We start from the raw sequence: 18,253 nt of genomic DNA on the forward strand, positions 1-18,253 counted from the left end.
TTTCTTTGTTTTTCTCCCCAAGGAAGTGTCTAGTTGCAGAGACTGTAGTAGTTATTCACCGTCTTCCTTTAGCCTTAAAAAAAAAGAAACCTCCTTCCCACGTTAACAGTGTTTTGTATTTCTGAATCCGGAACAGCCAATGATTACCAGATGAAACATAACCCTTCTCCCCTCCCTTATTCAATTAGAAGAAAAGAGGTGGAAATGACCTGATTTCAGCTTTTGCCTGCAGGCAGCGAATGATCAATTCCAGTTAAATCCTGTGACTCATTTTTGATAGTGAGAAAATAGTTGTGATTTTGACTAACCCCAGCCGGGTTACAGCTCGGCAAGGCGATTGGCATCGTGCCCAGCAGGTACTTCTGAAAAAGTCAAGGGAGCGTATTCGGTCATACATGCAAGGAATCCAAGGCTTTTAGGTCGGTTGAAATAGGAGCGTGGGACCGAATTTCCTGGTCTTTGTTATAATAAAGCAAACGTCATGACTATACGCTCCTCCATTCAGCACCCTGTGTCTGGACAGCAACCTCACAAAGAGGTCCGTTTTATCGTGTCTTAAATCATGCGCGCCAGGTGGAGGCACTCTTGTGGTCTTTGTATCATTGCGCTGCACTGAGGCAGGACTTAATTTAAACCATCTCAGAGAATTGGGAATCCGTCGGGGTACTTAATATACCTTCGAAGAAGGAAATCTTACCAATCTAGGCAGAGTATGGTTTTGGCCCTGAAGCTCTGAAGAGAATGATCAGGGCATTGATTGGATGCCTGGGATTCTCTATCACACACAGCTTGACTTTAGAAATCTAGGACCCAACTCATGTATACACAGTATTCTTCTAGGACTCCAAGAAGGACATCTTCATACTGTCACGGGCTTGGGCAAATCAGACACATCTCTTTTCAGCTTCTTGACTCCATATATGTTTTTAAAAAGACACCCGCATAGCACAGGGAGATCAGCTTGGTGCTTTGTGACCACCTAGAGGGGTGGGATGGGGGTGGGTGGGAGGGAGGGAGATGCAAGAGGGAAGAGATATGAGGATATATGTATATGTATAGCTGATTCACTTTGTTATACAGCAGAAACTAACACAACATTGTAAAGCAATTATACTCCTGTAAAGATGTTAAAAAATTGTCATGGAATTTCACCTCAATAATAAAAAAGCCCAATATGAATATAGCGTATAATCTTTATATATTCTCCTATTTATTTACTTCTATTCCATAGATTTGGGATTTGAGTCAAAGAAGTTTAAAGTTGTAGATAACTTGGAATTAGAATTCAGTTACATTTTTAGCTTGGAGCCTATAATTAAACGTATAAACTTATCTTTAATGAATAAGTCTATCATGACAGAATTTAAAAATACATGAAAATCGCTAAATAGTCTTGTTAAAATGGATTATTCCACAAGTGGGAAGGCAGTGACATTATTTTTATAACTTTTGATATTTCACTGAAGTTTCCTTAATAGACTTAGTCCATGCAAGTGTCCTAGAAAACAAATTTTGTAAGTAGAGAATTCTCTTCCTAAGTTTCATAAATATTAATTATACTGTGCTAAGTGATTTACAGTTAATTATTGCAACAACTAACTGAGATAGACGTTATCCTCATTTTAAGGATAAAGAATTGAGACTGAGACAGGTTAAATAATTTGTTTGACTCTAGGAACCAAAGGTGAATTAAAGTGTGCATGACTCCAAGCCTGTGGTGTCATTGTTTTGTTTTTGCACTACTCCAGACAGCGGTAGAACCACCATTCTATGTGATAAGCTTCATTCTATTACCATAGGACATTTTTCTCTCTTAATAATCAGTATTCTTTTTCTTTTAACAAAATTGACTACGATTTAGTAAAAATAAATGTTTTAAAAATTTTATGATGACTCAGTAGAATCAGGTTAATTTTTACTTTTTATTTTTGATGTAACGTATTTTTTCCCCAAATAACAGTTATTTATGTATTTTTCTTTTAGGAGTTGACACAAAGTTGAAGTTCACTCTTGAGCCATCTTTAGGTCAAAATGGTTTTCAGCAGGTAATTTTATTTTTGGTTTTGAAAATACCTTTATTTTGGGGTACCTACAGGGTACACTGAGGTATATTCTCAAAGTGGGAAGATTAACATGTGCTTGGATATGCCTAAGAAGATGAGTCAGTTTTAAAAATTATAGATAAAATAACTTGTGAAGCTATAAGTGACTTGGAGTTATACTTGCAGGGAAAAATTTTGCACTTTCTTTTAATGGTTCAAGTGTGAAAAAAAATTAAAAACCAAATGCTGTTATTCCAAATCTGTAATGCATGTTTTATTTATTTATTTTTTTTGCGGTACGCGGGCCTCTCACTGCTGTGGCCTCTCCCGTTGCGGAGCACAGGCTCTGGACGCGCAGGCTCAGCGGCCATGGCTCACGGGCCCAGCCGCTCCGCGGCATGTGGGATCTTCCTGGACCGGGGCACGAACCCATGTCCCCTGCATCGGCAGGCGGACTCTCAACCACTGCGCCACCAGGGAAGCCCTGTAACGCATGCTTTGATTTCAGAGTTCCCAGCCTTTGTGTGTGTACTGCAATTGGATCACGGGTCTGTTAAGGATACCTAAGTGGGGGACCTTGGGGCAGTCATAGCCCTTAGACCAGTCATATCCGGCTGAAGGAAGCTCTGAAGGTTTACCCCAGTGTTCTGTATAAATTTTATCATGCTCTACGAACGTCAGGATGGGGAAAAGTTGAAAAGTGCTTAATCAGGTCAATATTATCACTTTGACAGCTTTCCTTCTTTGTTTCTAGTGGTATGATGCGCTCAAAGCAGTTGCCAGACTATCAACAGGAATACCAAAGGAATGGAGGAGAAAGGTGAGGTGGATTTGTATGGCTAAAATACAAAAGGACCATCACTTTGTCCCTCTTGAAAGTGTCTGGAATGTCAAAAAGGATATTCTAGATTTAGTCATTTGAAATCTGTCTCTCTTCATTATTCATTAATTCAGTAAGTATTTAATGATTATTCTCTGCCAGGTACTGTTCTGCAGGGTAATGGGGATACAGCAGTGGAAAAAAAAACAGCAGACCAAAATTTTTGTCCTCATGGACTTTACAATGCATATAATATAGAGTATTTCAGATGATGCTAAGTGCCATGCATAAAAATAAAGCAGAGAAAGGAATAAAGAGAGAGGGGAGTGGAGGTAAGGAGGTAGCATTTTAAATGGCAAGGTGACATTTGAATAGGGCCCTTAAAGAGATGAGCCATTGACCACGTAGCTACCTGGTGGGAGAGTACTCCAAACAGGAAACACCCTCAGGTGAGAGCATCAGTGAGGAGTATGCAAGCAAAAGCAAGAGGTCAGGGTGGCTGAAGCACAGTGAATAAAAGGGAAAGCAATGGGGGTCATAGAGGTAATGTGATGACCTTAGGGGAATGGCAGATCATATAGGACCTTACAGGTCATAGTAGGACTTTTGCCCAGTGTGCGATGAGAAGCATTGGGAAGTTTTGAGGAGGAGAATAACATGATATGACTTACATTTGAAATGGACCACTCTGGCTACTAACCTGAGAATATGAAGGACAAGGACAGCAGCGGAGAGACCAGTAGGAGACGTGAGATAATTCAGGCAAGAGATGGATCAGGGTTGTGATAGTGTAGCTGGAGAGAAGGGGTCAGATTCTAGATATATTTTGAAGGCTGGGTTGACTTGAATTCCTACTGGATTGAATAAAAAGTGTAAGAGGGATATCAGTGACTTCAAGATTGACTTGAGCTACTGGAAGGGTAGAGTTACTATTTTCCCAGAGAGGGGACAAGCAGGTGTGTGTGTTTGTGTGTATGTCTGTATAGTTGGGGTGGCGGTGGATTAGACAGTTGGTTTTGGATATGTTAAGGTTGAGATGCCTATTAGATGTCCAAGTTGAAGATGTCAAGTGAGCATTTTGACATATGATCCTGATGCTTAAGAGAGAAGTATGGCTGGAGATATTAATCAGTGTTATTCCTGCTAAATTATGTTCAAATACCAAAACTTGAATTGCCATCTTATTAATTCATAAACGTAGTCTTTGTTTCCTTTTTAAAAAAATTTTATTGAAGTATAGTTGATTTTCAATGTTGTGTTTTTACTGCTGTACTGCAAAGTGATTCAGTTATACATATATATACATTCTTTTTTATATTCTTTTCCATTATGCTTTATCACAGAATATTGAATATAGTTCCCTGTGCTATACAGTAGGACCTTGTTGTTTATCCGTTCTATATATAATAGCTTGCATCTACTAATCCCAAACTCCTAATCTATCCTTCCCCCACCCCCTTCCTTTGTGGCAGCCACAATTCCCATTCCTTTTTTTAAATTTAATTTTTATTATATATTGGGGTATAGTTAATTTACAATGCTGTGTTAGCTTCAGGTGTACAGCAAAGTGATTCTGTTATACATATACATATAGCCATTCCATTTCAGATTCTCTTCCCATATAGGTCGCCACAGAATATTCAGTAGAGTTCTTTGTGCTATACAGTAGATCCTTATTGATTATCTATTTTTTATATAGTAGTGTGTATATGTTAATCCCAAACTCCTAATTTATCCCCCCACCCCACATTTCCCCTTTGGTAACTGTAAGTTTGTTTTCGAAGTTTGGGAGTCTCTTTCTGTTTTGTAAATAAGTTCATTTGTATTATAAACCAGGTCTTAATACTCCTAGAATTTGAACATTTTGGTTCCTCAAAATGCACATTAAAAATAGCATTATGAAACTGCTTTTCCAGATAAGGTAATGAAAGGCCTAAAAATATCCAGTGATTCCTTTAAAAAGTTATTCATTATAGGAACCCATCTGTCAGTTTTTTGTGTGTGTGAGAGAGGGATGATTTAAAGGCAGAAGCCACTTTATGGTAAAAACAGGCCCATACTCCACGGATGACCAGGGAGCTCTTACCCAAGCATATAGCGCCATCCAGAGCCAAGTATAACAAGCTCATAAGCTAATTTAGCTATTCCAATGAACTGAAATAAAATTTGAAATGTTTTCGTTTTCTTAACAGTATCCCTAATGGCTGGATCATTGCTTGTAGGATCTCAACAATATTAATTGAAAGAATAAATGAAAGCCCCTAATTGGTACAGTTTAGTACAGCAGACTTTTCAGTGAGGTTCTTAGAGTTTTCTACATGTAGGCTATATCTGTTCTAGTAACAGCTCTCATTTTCTTATTGGATGCAATCATTATTTCCTGATAAAGAAAGATGAAATTATGTATTTTACATTAGCATTCTTTTTTATTAATATTTTAGGTTTGGTTGACCTTGGCAGATCAGTATTTGCACAGTATAGCCATTGATTGGGACAAAACCATGCGCTTCACTTTCAATGAAAGGAGTAATCCTGATGATGACTCGATGGGAATTCAGATAGTCAAGGTAATGTCCCTAAGTTTGGCTTATTGTCCTAACTTAGAAGAAAGATTCTAAGAGCCAGATGTTTCCTGGACAGAGGATCAAGCCTTATGGATTGAATGTCCGTGTATTTCCTGCTTCCTAATTTCATTAGTTAACAGCTTTTTTTTTTTTTTTTTTTTTTTTTGCGGTACGCGGGCCTCTTACTGTTGTGGTCCCTCCCGTCGCGGAGCACAGCCTCTGGACGCGCAGGCCCAGCGGCCACAGCCCACGGGCCCAGCCGCTCTGCGGCACGCGGGATCCTCCCGGACCAGGGCACGAACTCGCGTCCCCTGCATCGGCAGGCGGACTCCCAACCACTGCGCCACCAGGGAAGCCCAGTTAACAGCTTTTTAACAGGGAACTTGATGATGCCTTTTCCTCATAAATTTGTATGTTGCTAGTAAGAAGAAAATGTTTCCATTCATATTCAACTTATTTATTTTGCTCACATGATAGGAAATCGAAATTCCTTTTTTCTTTAGCATGGGTCAGTGCTTTTAACTGGATTTTAATGTAAAAGTCACTGAGAAATTTAAAGTTAAATCTATTTCATATTAGAATAATTGGGCACTTATTAGGATTTTGATAATTTCTTAACTGTCATTTTACGAAGATAGTTAGATTGACTGATAAGTTTACTTTAAACCAGATGGTCAAATGCTCAAGCCAGCTGTGGTTCACCTACCTGGATTATTACAGTTGATTAGAGCCTGGCACCGAAAGCCAAGGATGCTGATTTGATTTAATCCCATTATTATTCTCTTACATAAGCCTCTAGCACATGCTTTTTACTTTATATGAGTACATTACGTGTGATGCTAAACTGAGGTTTTAAAAGGAAAGTTGTTTCATCTAAATTTCGGTCACCAGAAGTTGGCTAATGTTTTGGCAGATTTGAAGATATGTTTTTCAGGAGGAGGTCCTAACTAAAAGGAGCTATTTTCTCATCTAACTTGGTCTGTTTCAAGCATATAATATAAAAAAGGAACTTTTATATTGTATTCTTGAAAAGCCTTTGCATTGTCCACATTTGAGCTGTTTATTTGGAATTTAGGTATATGTTTCCCGGAGATGAAGTATTCCATATTTGAAATATTTTCTTTCTATTTAAGTTGTGAATTAAGGCAATGCACATTTTATAACAATCATGTTATTAAGAGAATTTTTTTTCTCATTGAAATGAATGATATGCCAGTAAAATGACTTCAGCTCCTGAAAATCATACTCTCTGTTTGGTAATTAAATTATAGATATTACCCTCATTAAATATTAAAGTACAGTAAATGTTTCTGCCTCTTTTATACAAATTTATAAAACAACTTGGAGAAAATGGTCTTTCTGTCTCTTTGTAGTACCGGTTACATTTTTTTATTCTTTTCATTTTGCTCCTTAATACTATTTGGAGTTTTGATAGCTAAATATTATATCCTTTTTTGTAGAAAGAAATAATGTTAGCATCTATCATACATGTGTTAAAATGACTTGTTTTATTTGAGATGTATGATTAAAATAAACTGTCAATTTATTTGGAATTATAATGCAGTATTAATTCTGAGTCCCTTTTTTTTTTTTTTTTTTTTTTTTTGCGGTATGCGGGCCTCTCACTGTTGTGGCCTCCCCCGTTGCGGAGCACAGGCTCCGGACGCGCAGGCCCAGCGGCCATGGCTCACGGGCCCAGCCGCTCCGCGGCATATGGGATCCTCCCAGACCGGGGCACGAACCCGTATCCCCTGCATCGGCAGGCGGACTCTCAACCACTGCGCCACCAGGGAGGCCCCTGAGTCCCTTTTTGTGTTAACTCTGGAAATACCTGTGGTAGAAAGTTTGCCTGACTGAAATTCCTCTTGAAAATGCCTCAGCATATTAGAAAACTAAAAAAAAAAAAGTTTTGGTCCATATGTTTAAGTTGCATATACATTTTTTTTTTTTTTTTTTGGCGGTACATGGGCCTCTCACTGTTGTGGCCTCTCCCGTTGAGGAGCACAGGCTCTGGACACGCAGGCTCAGCAGCCATGGCTCACGGGCCCAGCCACTCTGCGGCATGTGGGATCTTCCCGGACTGGGGCACGAACCCGTGTCCCCTGCATCGGCAGGTGGACTCTCAACCACTGCGCCACCAGGGAAGCCCTGCATATACATTTTTGAAAACTAAAATCCATGTTGATACTCTGACTCTACTTAATGCTGAGGCAGAGAAAAAACTAAAGTTTTTTTTTTTTTAGAGAGCTTAAGGAGGTAGTTTAAAAAATGTTGTTTCCCTTTCATTTTAGGATCTTCACCGCACAGGCTGCAGTTCTTACTGTGGCCAGGAGGCTGAGCAGGACAGGGTTGTGTTGAAGCGGGTTCTGCTGGCCTATGCCCGATGGAACAAGAATGTCGGGTATTGCCAAGGCTTTAACATCCTGGCTGCACTAATTCTGGAAGTGGTGGAAGGCAACGAAGGCGATGCTCTGAAAGTGAGTATCAGGCTCTGAAGAAGGCAACTAAAATTCTTCAGAGAGTGAAATACTGGAACTATAATTTCTCTTCCCTGGTGCTCCACCTCCTTCCAGGGTATTGACTACACCTTTCTTATTATCCATGATACCATTTCTCCCAGGTTAAAGCCTAGTCACATGACAGACTTATGTAGCTGCCAAATTTGAGGAGAATGATTATGTTTTTAGTCTCACTTATGAGACATCATATTTTTTCAAATTTTATTTTATTTTATTCTTTTAACATCTTTATTGGAGTATAATTGCTTTACAATGGTGTGTTAGTTTCTGCTTTATAACAAAGTGAATCAGCTATACATATACATATATCCCCATATCTCCTCCCTCTTGTATCTCCCTCCCACCCTCCCTATCCCACACCTCTAGGTGGTCACAAAGCACCGAGCTGATCTCCCTGTGCTATGTGGCTGCTTCCCACTAGCTATCTATTTTACGTTTGGTAGTGTATACATGTCCATGCCACTCTCTCACTTTGTCCCAGCTCACCCTTCCCCCTCCCCGTGTCCTCAAGTCCATTCTCTACATCTGCGTCTTTATTCCTTTCCTGCTCCTAGGTTCTACAGAACCATTTTTTTTTTAATTCCACGTATATGTGTTAGCATACAGTATTTGTTTTTCTCTTTCTGCCTTACTTCACTCTGTATGACAGACTCTAGGTCCATCCACCTCACTACAATAACTCAATTTCATTTCCTTTTAGAGACATCATATTTAAAGCAAGCTGAATACTAACTGTATTGATTATCCAGTGATGCCTAACAAATTAGTTGCTTCAAACAGCCAATGTGTATTACCTCACAGTTTCTTTGAGTCAGGAATCTGGGTGCGGCTTAGCTGGCTCAGAGTCACATCATTGTGGCACTCAAACTCTCGGCTGGGGCTTTAGTCTCATCCGAAGGCTCGATTGAGTAGGGAGAGCATGCACTTTCAAGTTCATTCATGTGGTTGTTGGTAGGATTTCATTCATCACAGATTGTTGGACTGAGAGCCTCAGTTTTTCTGCTGGCTGTTGTTCTTTGCTGTGTGGGCCTCTCCATTGTACAGCGTGGTGGCTGGCATCCCTCAGAGTGAACAAGAGAGTAAAAGGGAATGGCAAGTCAGAAGAGATTACATTACAGATCTGTAGCCTAATATCAGAAGTGACATTCCATTATTTTTGTGATGTTTTTCTTTTTTTAACATCTTTATTGGAGTATAATTGCTTTACAGTGGTGTGTTAGTTTCTTCTTTATAACAAAGTGAATCGGCTATACATATACATATATCCCCATATCTCCTCCCTCTTGTGTCTCCCTCCCACCCACCATATTTTATTTATGTATGTATGTATGTATGTATTTATTTATTTATTTAGGCTGCTTTGGTTTTTTTTTTTTTAACATTTTTATTGGAGTATAATTGCTTTACAATGGTGTGTTATTTTCTGCTTTATAACGAAGTGAGTCAGTTATACATATACATATATCCCCATATCTCTTCCCTTTTGTGTCTCCCTCCCTCCCACCCTCCCTATCCCACCCTTCTAGCTGGTCACAAAGCGTTGAGCTTATCTCCCTGTGCTATGCGACTGCTTCCCACTAGCTAGCTATTTTACATTTGGTAGTGTATATATGTCCATATATACGCTACCACTCTCTCACTTTGTCCCAGCATACCCTTCCCTCTCCGCATGTCCTCAAGTCCATTCTCTAGTAGGCCTATGTCTTTATTCCCGTCTTGCCCCTAGGTTCTTCATGACCATTTTTTTTTAGATTCCATATATATGTGTTAGCATATGGTATTTGTTTTTCTCTTTCTGACTTACTTCACTCTGTATGACAGACTCTAGGTCCATCCACCTCACTACAAATAACTCGATTTTGTTTCATTTTATGTCTGAGTAGTATTCCATTGTATATATGTGCCACATCTTCTTTATCTATTCATCTGTCGATGGACACTTAGGTTGCTTCCAAGTCCTGGCTATTGTAAATAGAGCTGCAATGAACATTGTGGTACATGACTCTTTTTGAATTATGGTTTTCTCAGGGTATATGGCCAGTAATGGGATTGCTGGGTCATATGGTAGTTCTATTTTTAGTTTTTTAAGGAACCTCCATACCGTTCTCCATAGTGGTTGTATCAATTTACATTCCCACCAACAGTGCAAGAGGGTTCCCTTTTCTCCACACCCTCTCCAGCATTTACTGTTTGTGGATTTTTTGATGATGGCCATTCTGACCGGTGTGAGATGATATCACATTGTAGTTTTGATTTGCATTTCTCTAATGATTAATGATGTTGAGCATTCTTTCATGTGTTTATTGGCAGTCTGTATATCTTCTTTGGAGAAATGTCTATTTAGGTCTTCTGCCCTATTTTGGATTGGGTTGTTTGTTTTTTTGATATTGAGCTGCATGAGCTGCTTGTAAATTTTGGAGATTAATCCTTTGTCAGTTGCTTCATTTGCAAATATATTCTCCCATTCTGAGGGTTGTCTTTTGATCTTGTTTATGGTTTCCTTTTCTGTGCAAAAGCTTTTAAGTCTCATTAGGTCCCATTTATTTATTTTTGTTTTTATTTCCATTTCTCTAGGAGGTGGGTCAAAAAGGATCTTGCTGTGATTTATGTCATAGAGTGTTCTGCCTATGTTTTCCTCTAAGAGTTTGATAGTGTCTGGCCTTATATTTAGGTCTTTAATCCATTTTGAGTTTATTTTTGTGTATGGTGTTAGGGAGTGTTCTAATTTCATTCTTTTACATGTAGCTGTCCAGTTTTCCCAGCACCACTTATTGAAGAGACTGTCTTTTCTCCATTGTATATTCTTGCCTCCTTTATCAAAGATAAGGCGACCATATGTGCGTGGGTTTATCTCTGGGCTTTCTATCCTGTTCCATTGATCTGTATTTCTGTTTTTGTGCCAGTACCATACTCTCTTGATTACTGTAGCTTTGTAGTATAGTCTGAAGTCCAGGAGCCTGATTCCTCCAGCTCCGTTCTTCTTTCTCAAGATTACTTTGGCTGTTCAGGGTCTTTTGTGTTTCCATGCAAATTGTGCAATTTTTTGTTCTAGTTCTGTGAAAAATGCCAGTGGTAGTTTGATAGGGATTGCATTGAATCTGTAGATTGCTTTGGGTAGTATAGTCATTTTCACAATGTTGATTCTTCCAATCCAAGAACACGGTATATCTCTCCATCTATTTGTTTCATCTTTAATTTCTTTCATCAGTGTCTTATAATTGTATGCATACAGGTCTTTTGTCTCCTTAGGTAGGTTTATTCCTAGGTATTTTTTCTTTTTGTTGCAATGGTAAATTGGAGTGTTTTCTTAATTCCACTTTCAGAATTTTCATCATTAGTGTATAGGAATGCAAGAGATTTCTGTGCATTAATTTTGTATCCTGCTACTTTATCAAATTCTTTGATTAGCTCTAGTAGTTTTCTGGTAGCATCTTTAGGATTCTCTATGTATAGTATCATGTCATCTGCAAACAGTGACAGCTTTACTTCTTCTTTTCTGATTTGGATTCCTTTTATTTCTTTTTCTGCTCTGACTGCTGTGGTAAAACTTCCAAAATTATGTTGAATAATAGTGGTGAGAGTGGGCAACCTTGCCTTGTTCGTGATCTTAGTGGAAATGGTTTCAGTTTTTCACCATTGAGGACATGTTGGCTGTGGGTTTGTCATATATGGCCTTTATTATGTTGAGGTAAGTTCCCCCTTTGCCTACTTTCTGCAGGGTGTTTATCATAAATGGGTGTTGAATTTTATTGAAAGCTTTCTCTGCATCTATTGAGATGATCATATGGTTTTTCTCCTTCAGTTTGTTAATGTGGTGTATCACATTGATTGATTTGCATATATTGAAGAATCCTTGCATTCCTGGGATAAACCCCACTTGATCATGGTGTATGATCCTTTTAATGTGCTGTTGGATTCTGTTTGCTAGTATTTTGTTGAGGATTTTTGCATCTATGTTCATCAGTGATATTGGTCTGTAGTTTTCTTTTTTTGTGACATCTTTGTCTTGTTTTGGTATCAGGTTGAGGGGGCCTCGCAGAATGAGTTTGGGAGTGTTCCTCCTTGTTCTGTATTTTGGAAGAGTTTGAGAAGGATAGGTGTTAGCTCTTCTCTAAATGTTTGATAGAATTCACCTGTGAAGCCATCTGGTCCTGGGCTTTTGTTTCTTGGAAGATTTTTAATCACAGTTTCAATCTCAGTGCTTGTGATTGGTCTGTTTATATTTTCTCCTTCTTCCTGATTCAGTCTTGGAAGGTTGTGCTTTTCTAAGAATTTGTCCATTTCTTTCAGGTTGTGCATTTTATTGGCAAAGAGTTGCTTGTAGTAATCTCTTATGATCCTTTGGATTTCTGCAGTGTCAGTTGTTACTTCTCCTTTTTCATTTCTAATTCTATTGATTTGAGTCTTCTCCCTTTTTTTCTTGATGAGTCTGGCTAATGGTTTATCAATTTTGTTTATCTCCTCAAAGAACCAGCCTTTAGTTTTATTGATCTTTGCTATCGTTTCCTTCATTTCTTTTTCATTTATTTCTGATCTTATCTTTATGATTTCTTTCCTTCTGCTAACTTTGGGGTTTTTTTGTTCTTCTTTCTCTAATTGCTTTAGGTGTAAGGTTAGGTTGTTTATTTGAGATGTTTCTTGTTTTTTAAGGTAGGATTGTATTGCTATAAACTTCTGTCTTAGAACTGCTTTTGCTGCATCCCATAGGTTTTGGGTCATTGTGTTTTCATTGTCATTTGTTTCTAGGTGTTTTTTGATTTCCTCTTTGATTTCTTCAGTGATCTCTTGGTTATTAAGTAGTGTATTGTTTAGCCTCCATGTGTTTGTATTTTTACAGATTTTTTCCTGTAATTGATATCTAGTCTCATAGCGTTGTGGTCAGAAAAGATGCTTGATACTATTTCGATTTTCTTAAATTTACCAAGGCTTGATTTATGACCCAAGATATAATCTCTCCTGGAGAACGTTCCATGAGCACTTGAGAAGAAAGTGTATTCTGTTGTGTTTGGATGGAATGTCCTATAAATATCTATTGAGTCTATCTTGTTTAATGTATCATTTAAAGCTTGTGTTTCCTTATTTATTTTCATTTTGGATGATCTGTCCATTGGTGAAAGTGGGGTGTTAAAGTCCCCTACTATGATTGTGTTACTGTTGATTTCCCCTTTTATGGCTGTTAGTATATGTTTTATTTATTAGAAGCCAGTCACTAAGTCCAGCTCGTATTCAAGGGGAAGGGCATATACAAGGGTGTGACTACCAAGAGGTGTAGTTCCTGAGACGTCACGCTGTAAACTGCCTTATTTGTTATGCTTAATTCTGGTTGGATCTTGTTAATAGGTTGCTTTCACATCTGGAGCAAGGTATGAATGAGGTAGGCTGAGGGTGAATGTCTGTGATGGAAGGTGTTTGCGTGGAGAAAGGTTATGGAAGTGAATTATGTTTCTTATCTTTTAATCTTTGATGTCTAGGGCCTTTTTTAGTAAAAAAATTCTGGAAACACTTTGAGATGGGTTGCTAGCAAGTTAAACTTATAGGTCTGAATGTGACTCAGTGAGTCATCACAAATAGTCTTTATGAGAAATGAAGCATTTCAGATGTAGAGGATGGCCACTGCCTTATTTGCTTGGCGTAGTATGGGGTTGCTTATGCATATTTGAACCCTGAAGCTGTTTTTGACTGCAATGTTGTGTGATGGATAGGATGAATACTTAGTCTTTGTATTCAAGATCCCCCCCTCCCAATTCTGTGTTTGATTGTGGCAAATAACTTAGTGATATTCTTAATCACTCACTAAATGTCATACGGAAAAAGAAACACATTTTCCTCTTGGTTTTATACACATCGTGGTGGAATTAATTATAAATCCAGCATGACATTATCTAAATCTGTATTCACCCTCTCGATTTTTCCATTCATGTATTTAAGGAAACAGCTTTGAAGGTACTTGTTCATCAAATAGGCAGGGGTGAAGGGGAGGAGGTAGTGACAAATCAAATACGTGAGTTTAAAACTTTTTTTTTTTTTTTTTTTTTTGCGGTACGCGGGCCTCTCACTGCTGTGGCCTCTCCCGATGCTGAGCACAGGCTCCAGACGTACAGCCTCAGCGGCCATGGCTCACGGGCCCAGCCGCTTTGCGGCATGTGGGATCTTCCCGGACCGGGGCACAAACCCGTGTCCCCTGCATCTGCAGGCGGACTCTCAACCACTGCGCCACCAGGGAAGCCCTTATTGTTGAGTTTGAAGAATTGTTGTACATTTTGGCTGACAGTCCTTTTTTCAGATCTGTCTTTTCAAATATTTTCTCCCAGTCTGTGGCTTTTCTTCTAATCCTCTTGGCAGTATCTTTCACAGAGCAGAAGGTTTAAATTTTAATGAAGTCTAGCCTACCAAATATTTTTTCTTTCATGGATTGTGCCTTTGGTGTTGTATCTAAAAAGTCATTTAAAAGTCATACTCAAGGTCATCTAGGCTCTGTTATCTCCTAGGAGTTTTTATGGTATTGCGTTTTAGATCATAGGTCTATGATCCCTTTTGAGTTACTTTTTGTGCAGAGTGTAGGGTTGTTCCAACGCCATTTGTTGAAGAGACTGTCTGTTCTATTGCCATTACGTATCCTATTTTTTTTAAAGATCTAATGTTTGGTCTTTGGAATACAGTAGTAGGTGAAGTAACATAGCTGACACAGTACATAGCTGGCTCTTATGTCTTATGTCAGATTTTGAGATGTGTTTGGACAGAGAATTTCATTGTGTCAAAAGAATTACTGTGATAATCAGAATTCTTTTTCTTGTTTTCATGTAATTTTGAGGGATTGTAATTACTTCATAAATACTTATAAATTCATTTAAAAATCTTTCTTGGTATTATATAGCTTATTCTAGATGAAAAGTGCAGTAATAGACTGTTACCTTTAAATTTTGCCTTCAGATCCCATAAATCTTCTCCTTACCTGTAGAGTGCGAGGTCCCTGACAGTGCCCTCTGCTCTGCTGACAATCTGCTCTCCCCTCTGCTGGCCTGTGTGAGGGCTTCCTCCCTCTACAGGGAGGGACTGCTTTTACTGCTAAACTCCTATTTCCAGGGTGATGCTGCATTTACCTGGTAAATTCTGACCCTGTGTCAGAAGGCTAAGGCGGTTCCCTGGGCCTGTTCACTCCTATAGTAAAAGCCGTGGGGGGCCTTCTTGAGAGTATGTCCGCAGTCTTACTGACTTAGTCAAAACTATGACCCTAGGGCTTCCCTGGTGGCACAGTGGTTAAGAATCCGCCTGACAATGCAGGGGACACGGGTTTGAGCCCTGGTCTGGGAGGATCCCACACGCCACAGAGCAACTAAGCCTGTGAGCCACAACTACTGAGCCTGTGTACCACAACTACTGAAACCCGTGCACCTAGAGCCCATGCTCTGCAACAAGAGAAGCCACTGCAATGAGAAGTCTGCGCATCGCAATGAACAGTAGCCCTTGCTTGCTGCAACTAGAGAAAGCCTGCGTGCAGCAACGAAGACCCAACACAGCCAAAAATAAATAAATAAATTTATAAAAAACAAAACAAAACAACTATGACCCTAAAAGTAGAAGTTATAAGCCAAGGATGAGGGGGAAATGGGCCCTTGGCAGGTCTGGGAGATAATTTTTTTTTTTTTGGAAAATAGTGTTTTGTGATATGCTGAAAATCAAAATATGAGACAGCTACTTCTCCACCAACGTATAGGACCCACTATGATTTTGTTCTTTTATTTTTTAAATTAATTAATTTATTTTTGGCTGCATTGGGTCTTTGTTGCTGCGCGCGGGCTTTCTCTAGTTGTGGCGAGCGGGGGCTACTCCTTGTTGTGGTGCGCAGGCTTCTCATTGCAGTGGCTTCTCTTGTGGTGGAGCACGGGCTCTAGGTGGCGGGCTTCAGCAGTTGTGGCTCGTGAGCTCTAGAGCACAGGCTCAGTAGTTGTGGCGCATGGGCTTAGTCGCTCCGCGTCATGTGGGATCTTACTGGACCAGGGCTTGAACCCGTGTCCCCTGCATTGGCAGGCGGATTCTTAACCACTGCACCACCAGGGAAGTCCTATGATTTTGCTCTTAATTTTGCTTTTTCTGTGCTCTAGGGAAAGAGAAGATCTTCTAAGGAGGAGGGCATAAACAGAGCATGCAAGCTGACATATAGAACTCATGTGTGTTTTGCTGGGTCATTCTGGTGGTTCTTGACATCTTAGAAAAGATATAGAAAAATCAGATAGAAAAGTCAGAATGAAAATAGTAATTTGAAGAGCATGAGACAATCTCATGAAAGAAATCCCAATTTAAAAGTACCATTTGCTTAAACAACACCTTGTTGCACTCTCCCAGGAGAGGAAGTGGACAAAAAGCCGACATCAGTTGTCCGAATAACCCAGGTTGATGGTCAGTGAATCTTGAGATGGGCTGCAGTTGTGATGTTTCATGACAGGCCAGCTCTTGGTTTTCAGGTTAAGGTTGTAACACTGTGCTGCTATCAGGGAGCCGACATTGAGATTCCTGCCTGCTGCTGAGAAAGCATGTGCTCCGTGGCTTCTCAGAGGGAGGCTGAGGGGTGTATTTATCATCACAGCTACTTATAGGATGAACTCAGGTCTAGCGGCCCAGCTAGAAATTTTAGACATTGGCAGATGTGGGGTCTGAGGTACTTAGAAAATTATGCCGCCCTCTCCTTACCCAGGGGGAGAGGAGCCTTGAAAATCCAGAGCATTTGGTTCTGACATATGTAAAGGACAGTGTGCTTTGGCTAACTGCATTTTATCTGTTTGAATATGTTCTATTTAGGATATGTTAATATACCAGTTTTTATGAAGCAATCTTTTTTTTTAATAGATTTATTTTGTTTATTTATTTGTTTGTTTTTTTTGGCTGCATTGGGTCTTCATTGCTGCATGCAGGCTTTCTCTAGTTGTGGCTAGCAGGGGCTACTCTTTGTTGTGGTGCACGGGCTTCTCAATGCGATGGCTTCTCTTGTTGCGGAGCATAGGCTCTAGGCGCACAGGCTTCAGTAGTTGTGGCACGTGGGCTTCAGTAGCTGTGGCTCACAGGCTCTAGAGCGCAGGCTCAGTTTTTGTGGCGCACGGGCTTGGTTGCCCCGCGGCCTGTATGAAGCAATCTTATTCTTTATCTTTTTCTTCAGATTATGATTTACCTTATTGACAAGGTACTTCCTGAAAGCTATTTTGTCAACAATCTCCGGGCACTGTCTGTGGATATGGCCGTCTTCCGAGACCTCTTGAGACTGAAGCTCCCTGAATTATCTCAGCACCTGGATACTCTTCAGAAAACTGCAAACAAGGAAAGTGGAGGTAGTGATGATTCAATGCTATTTTACCTTTGAAAATAGTTTACTTCTCTGGTTCCACTGTACATAAGAGCCTAAACCTTGAATGGAAATATGTGTTTTCAGATACTTCTATTGGTGAGAGTTTAGTGCAATGGAATAGATTTCTAGAGAACAAAAACAAAACTAAAAACAAAACCAAGAACAAAAAACAGAGGGCCAAATGTTGAACTTCTAACTGGTTATGGTTAGGAACTCAGACAAGAACCTAATACTTCACCAGTGCCAGATCACCAAGTATATATTGTACTCTAGGTAAAGAAGGGTATCCGTGTCTTGCCATCTAGTTAAACTGCTTTAAGTTGGCACCAGAACTATAGGAGTTCTGTAAAACTGAGCTGCAGGTACAACTTAGCACAGACTGTGGTTTTGCCTCAACCATTGATGTTATGGAGAGTGGAATATGTATTTTCATAAAGTTGTAGGAGATAAAAGCAGTCCTTTGGACTGAGCTCTTTTTATTCATTCATGCGAAGGGTATTTAGATTTACTTGAGATGAATGGGCCTGTTCTTGCTGGAGAAGGGCTCTTCTGGACCTCTGTTTAGAACCTGAGCCCTGTAGGAATGGACTGGGCTGAGTGGGGTGGTGATGGAGACAGCTCTGCAAGCAGCTCTGAGTCTCCTCCATCTAGCCGGCTTCGTCCAGCTTCCCAAGTACCTGAGCTCGTAGCTGTCATTATACCCACTGCTTGCACTTCCCTGGCTGTGCTCAGGATACCAGAAATAGAATAGTCAGAAGTTTGCTATGTTTCCTTTAGATGGTTGCCAGTTCCTGATCCATGCATTTAAATCTGGGAAAATACGAAAGGATTTTGAGGACCCTATCTACGATTAAAATACACTGGTGGGCTTCCCTGGTGGCGCAGTGGTTGAGAGTCCGCCTGCCGATGCAGGGGACACGGGTTTGTGCCCCGGTCCGGGAAGATCCCACATGCCGCGGAGCAGCTGGACC

At 39.8% G+C, this 18,253-nt stretch overlaps 1 protein-coding gene across 2 annotated transcripts in view; it reads left to right on the top strand.

Annotated features, from left to right (window-relative positions):
* TBC1D30 (TBC1 domain family member 30) overlaps positions 1–18,253 on the top strand; it is an 84,914-nt gene that overhangs the window by 41,211 nt on the left and 25,450 nt on the right. For both annotated transcript variants that reach the window (XM_082635913.1, XM_082635914.1), the window contains 5 exons: positions 1,984–2,045; positions 2,797–2,862; positions 5,304–5,429; positions 7,718–7,903; positions 17,097–17,265. In XM_082635913.1, the coding sequence (XP_082492039.1) occupies positions 1,984–2,045; positions 2,797–2,862; positions 5,304–5,429; positions 7,718–7,903; positions 17,097–17,265 (609 nt within the window). The remainder of the gene's footprint in view (positions 1–1,983; positions 2,046–2,796; positions 2,863–5,303; positions 5,430–7,717; positions 7,904–17,096; positions 17,266–18,253) is intronic.

Source organism: Mesoplodon mirus (genome assembly GCF_964341445.2).
Source record: "Mesoplodon mirus genome assembly, chromosome: 11".
Classification (NCBI taxonomy): Eukaryota; Metazoa; Chordata; class Mammalia; order Artiodactyla; family Ziphiidae; genus Mesoplodon; species Mesoplodon mirus.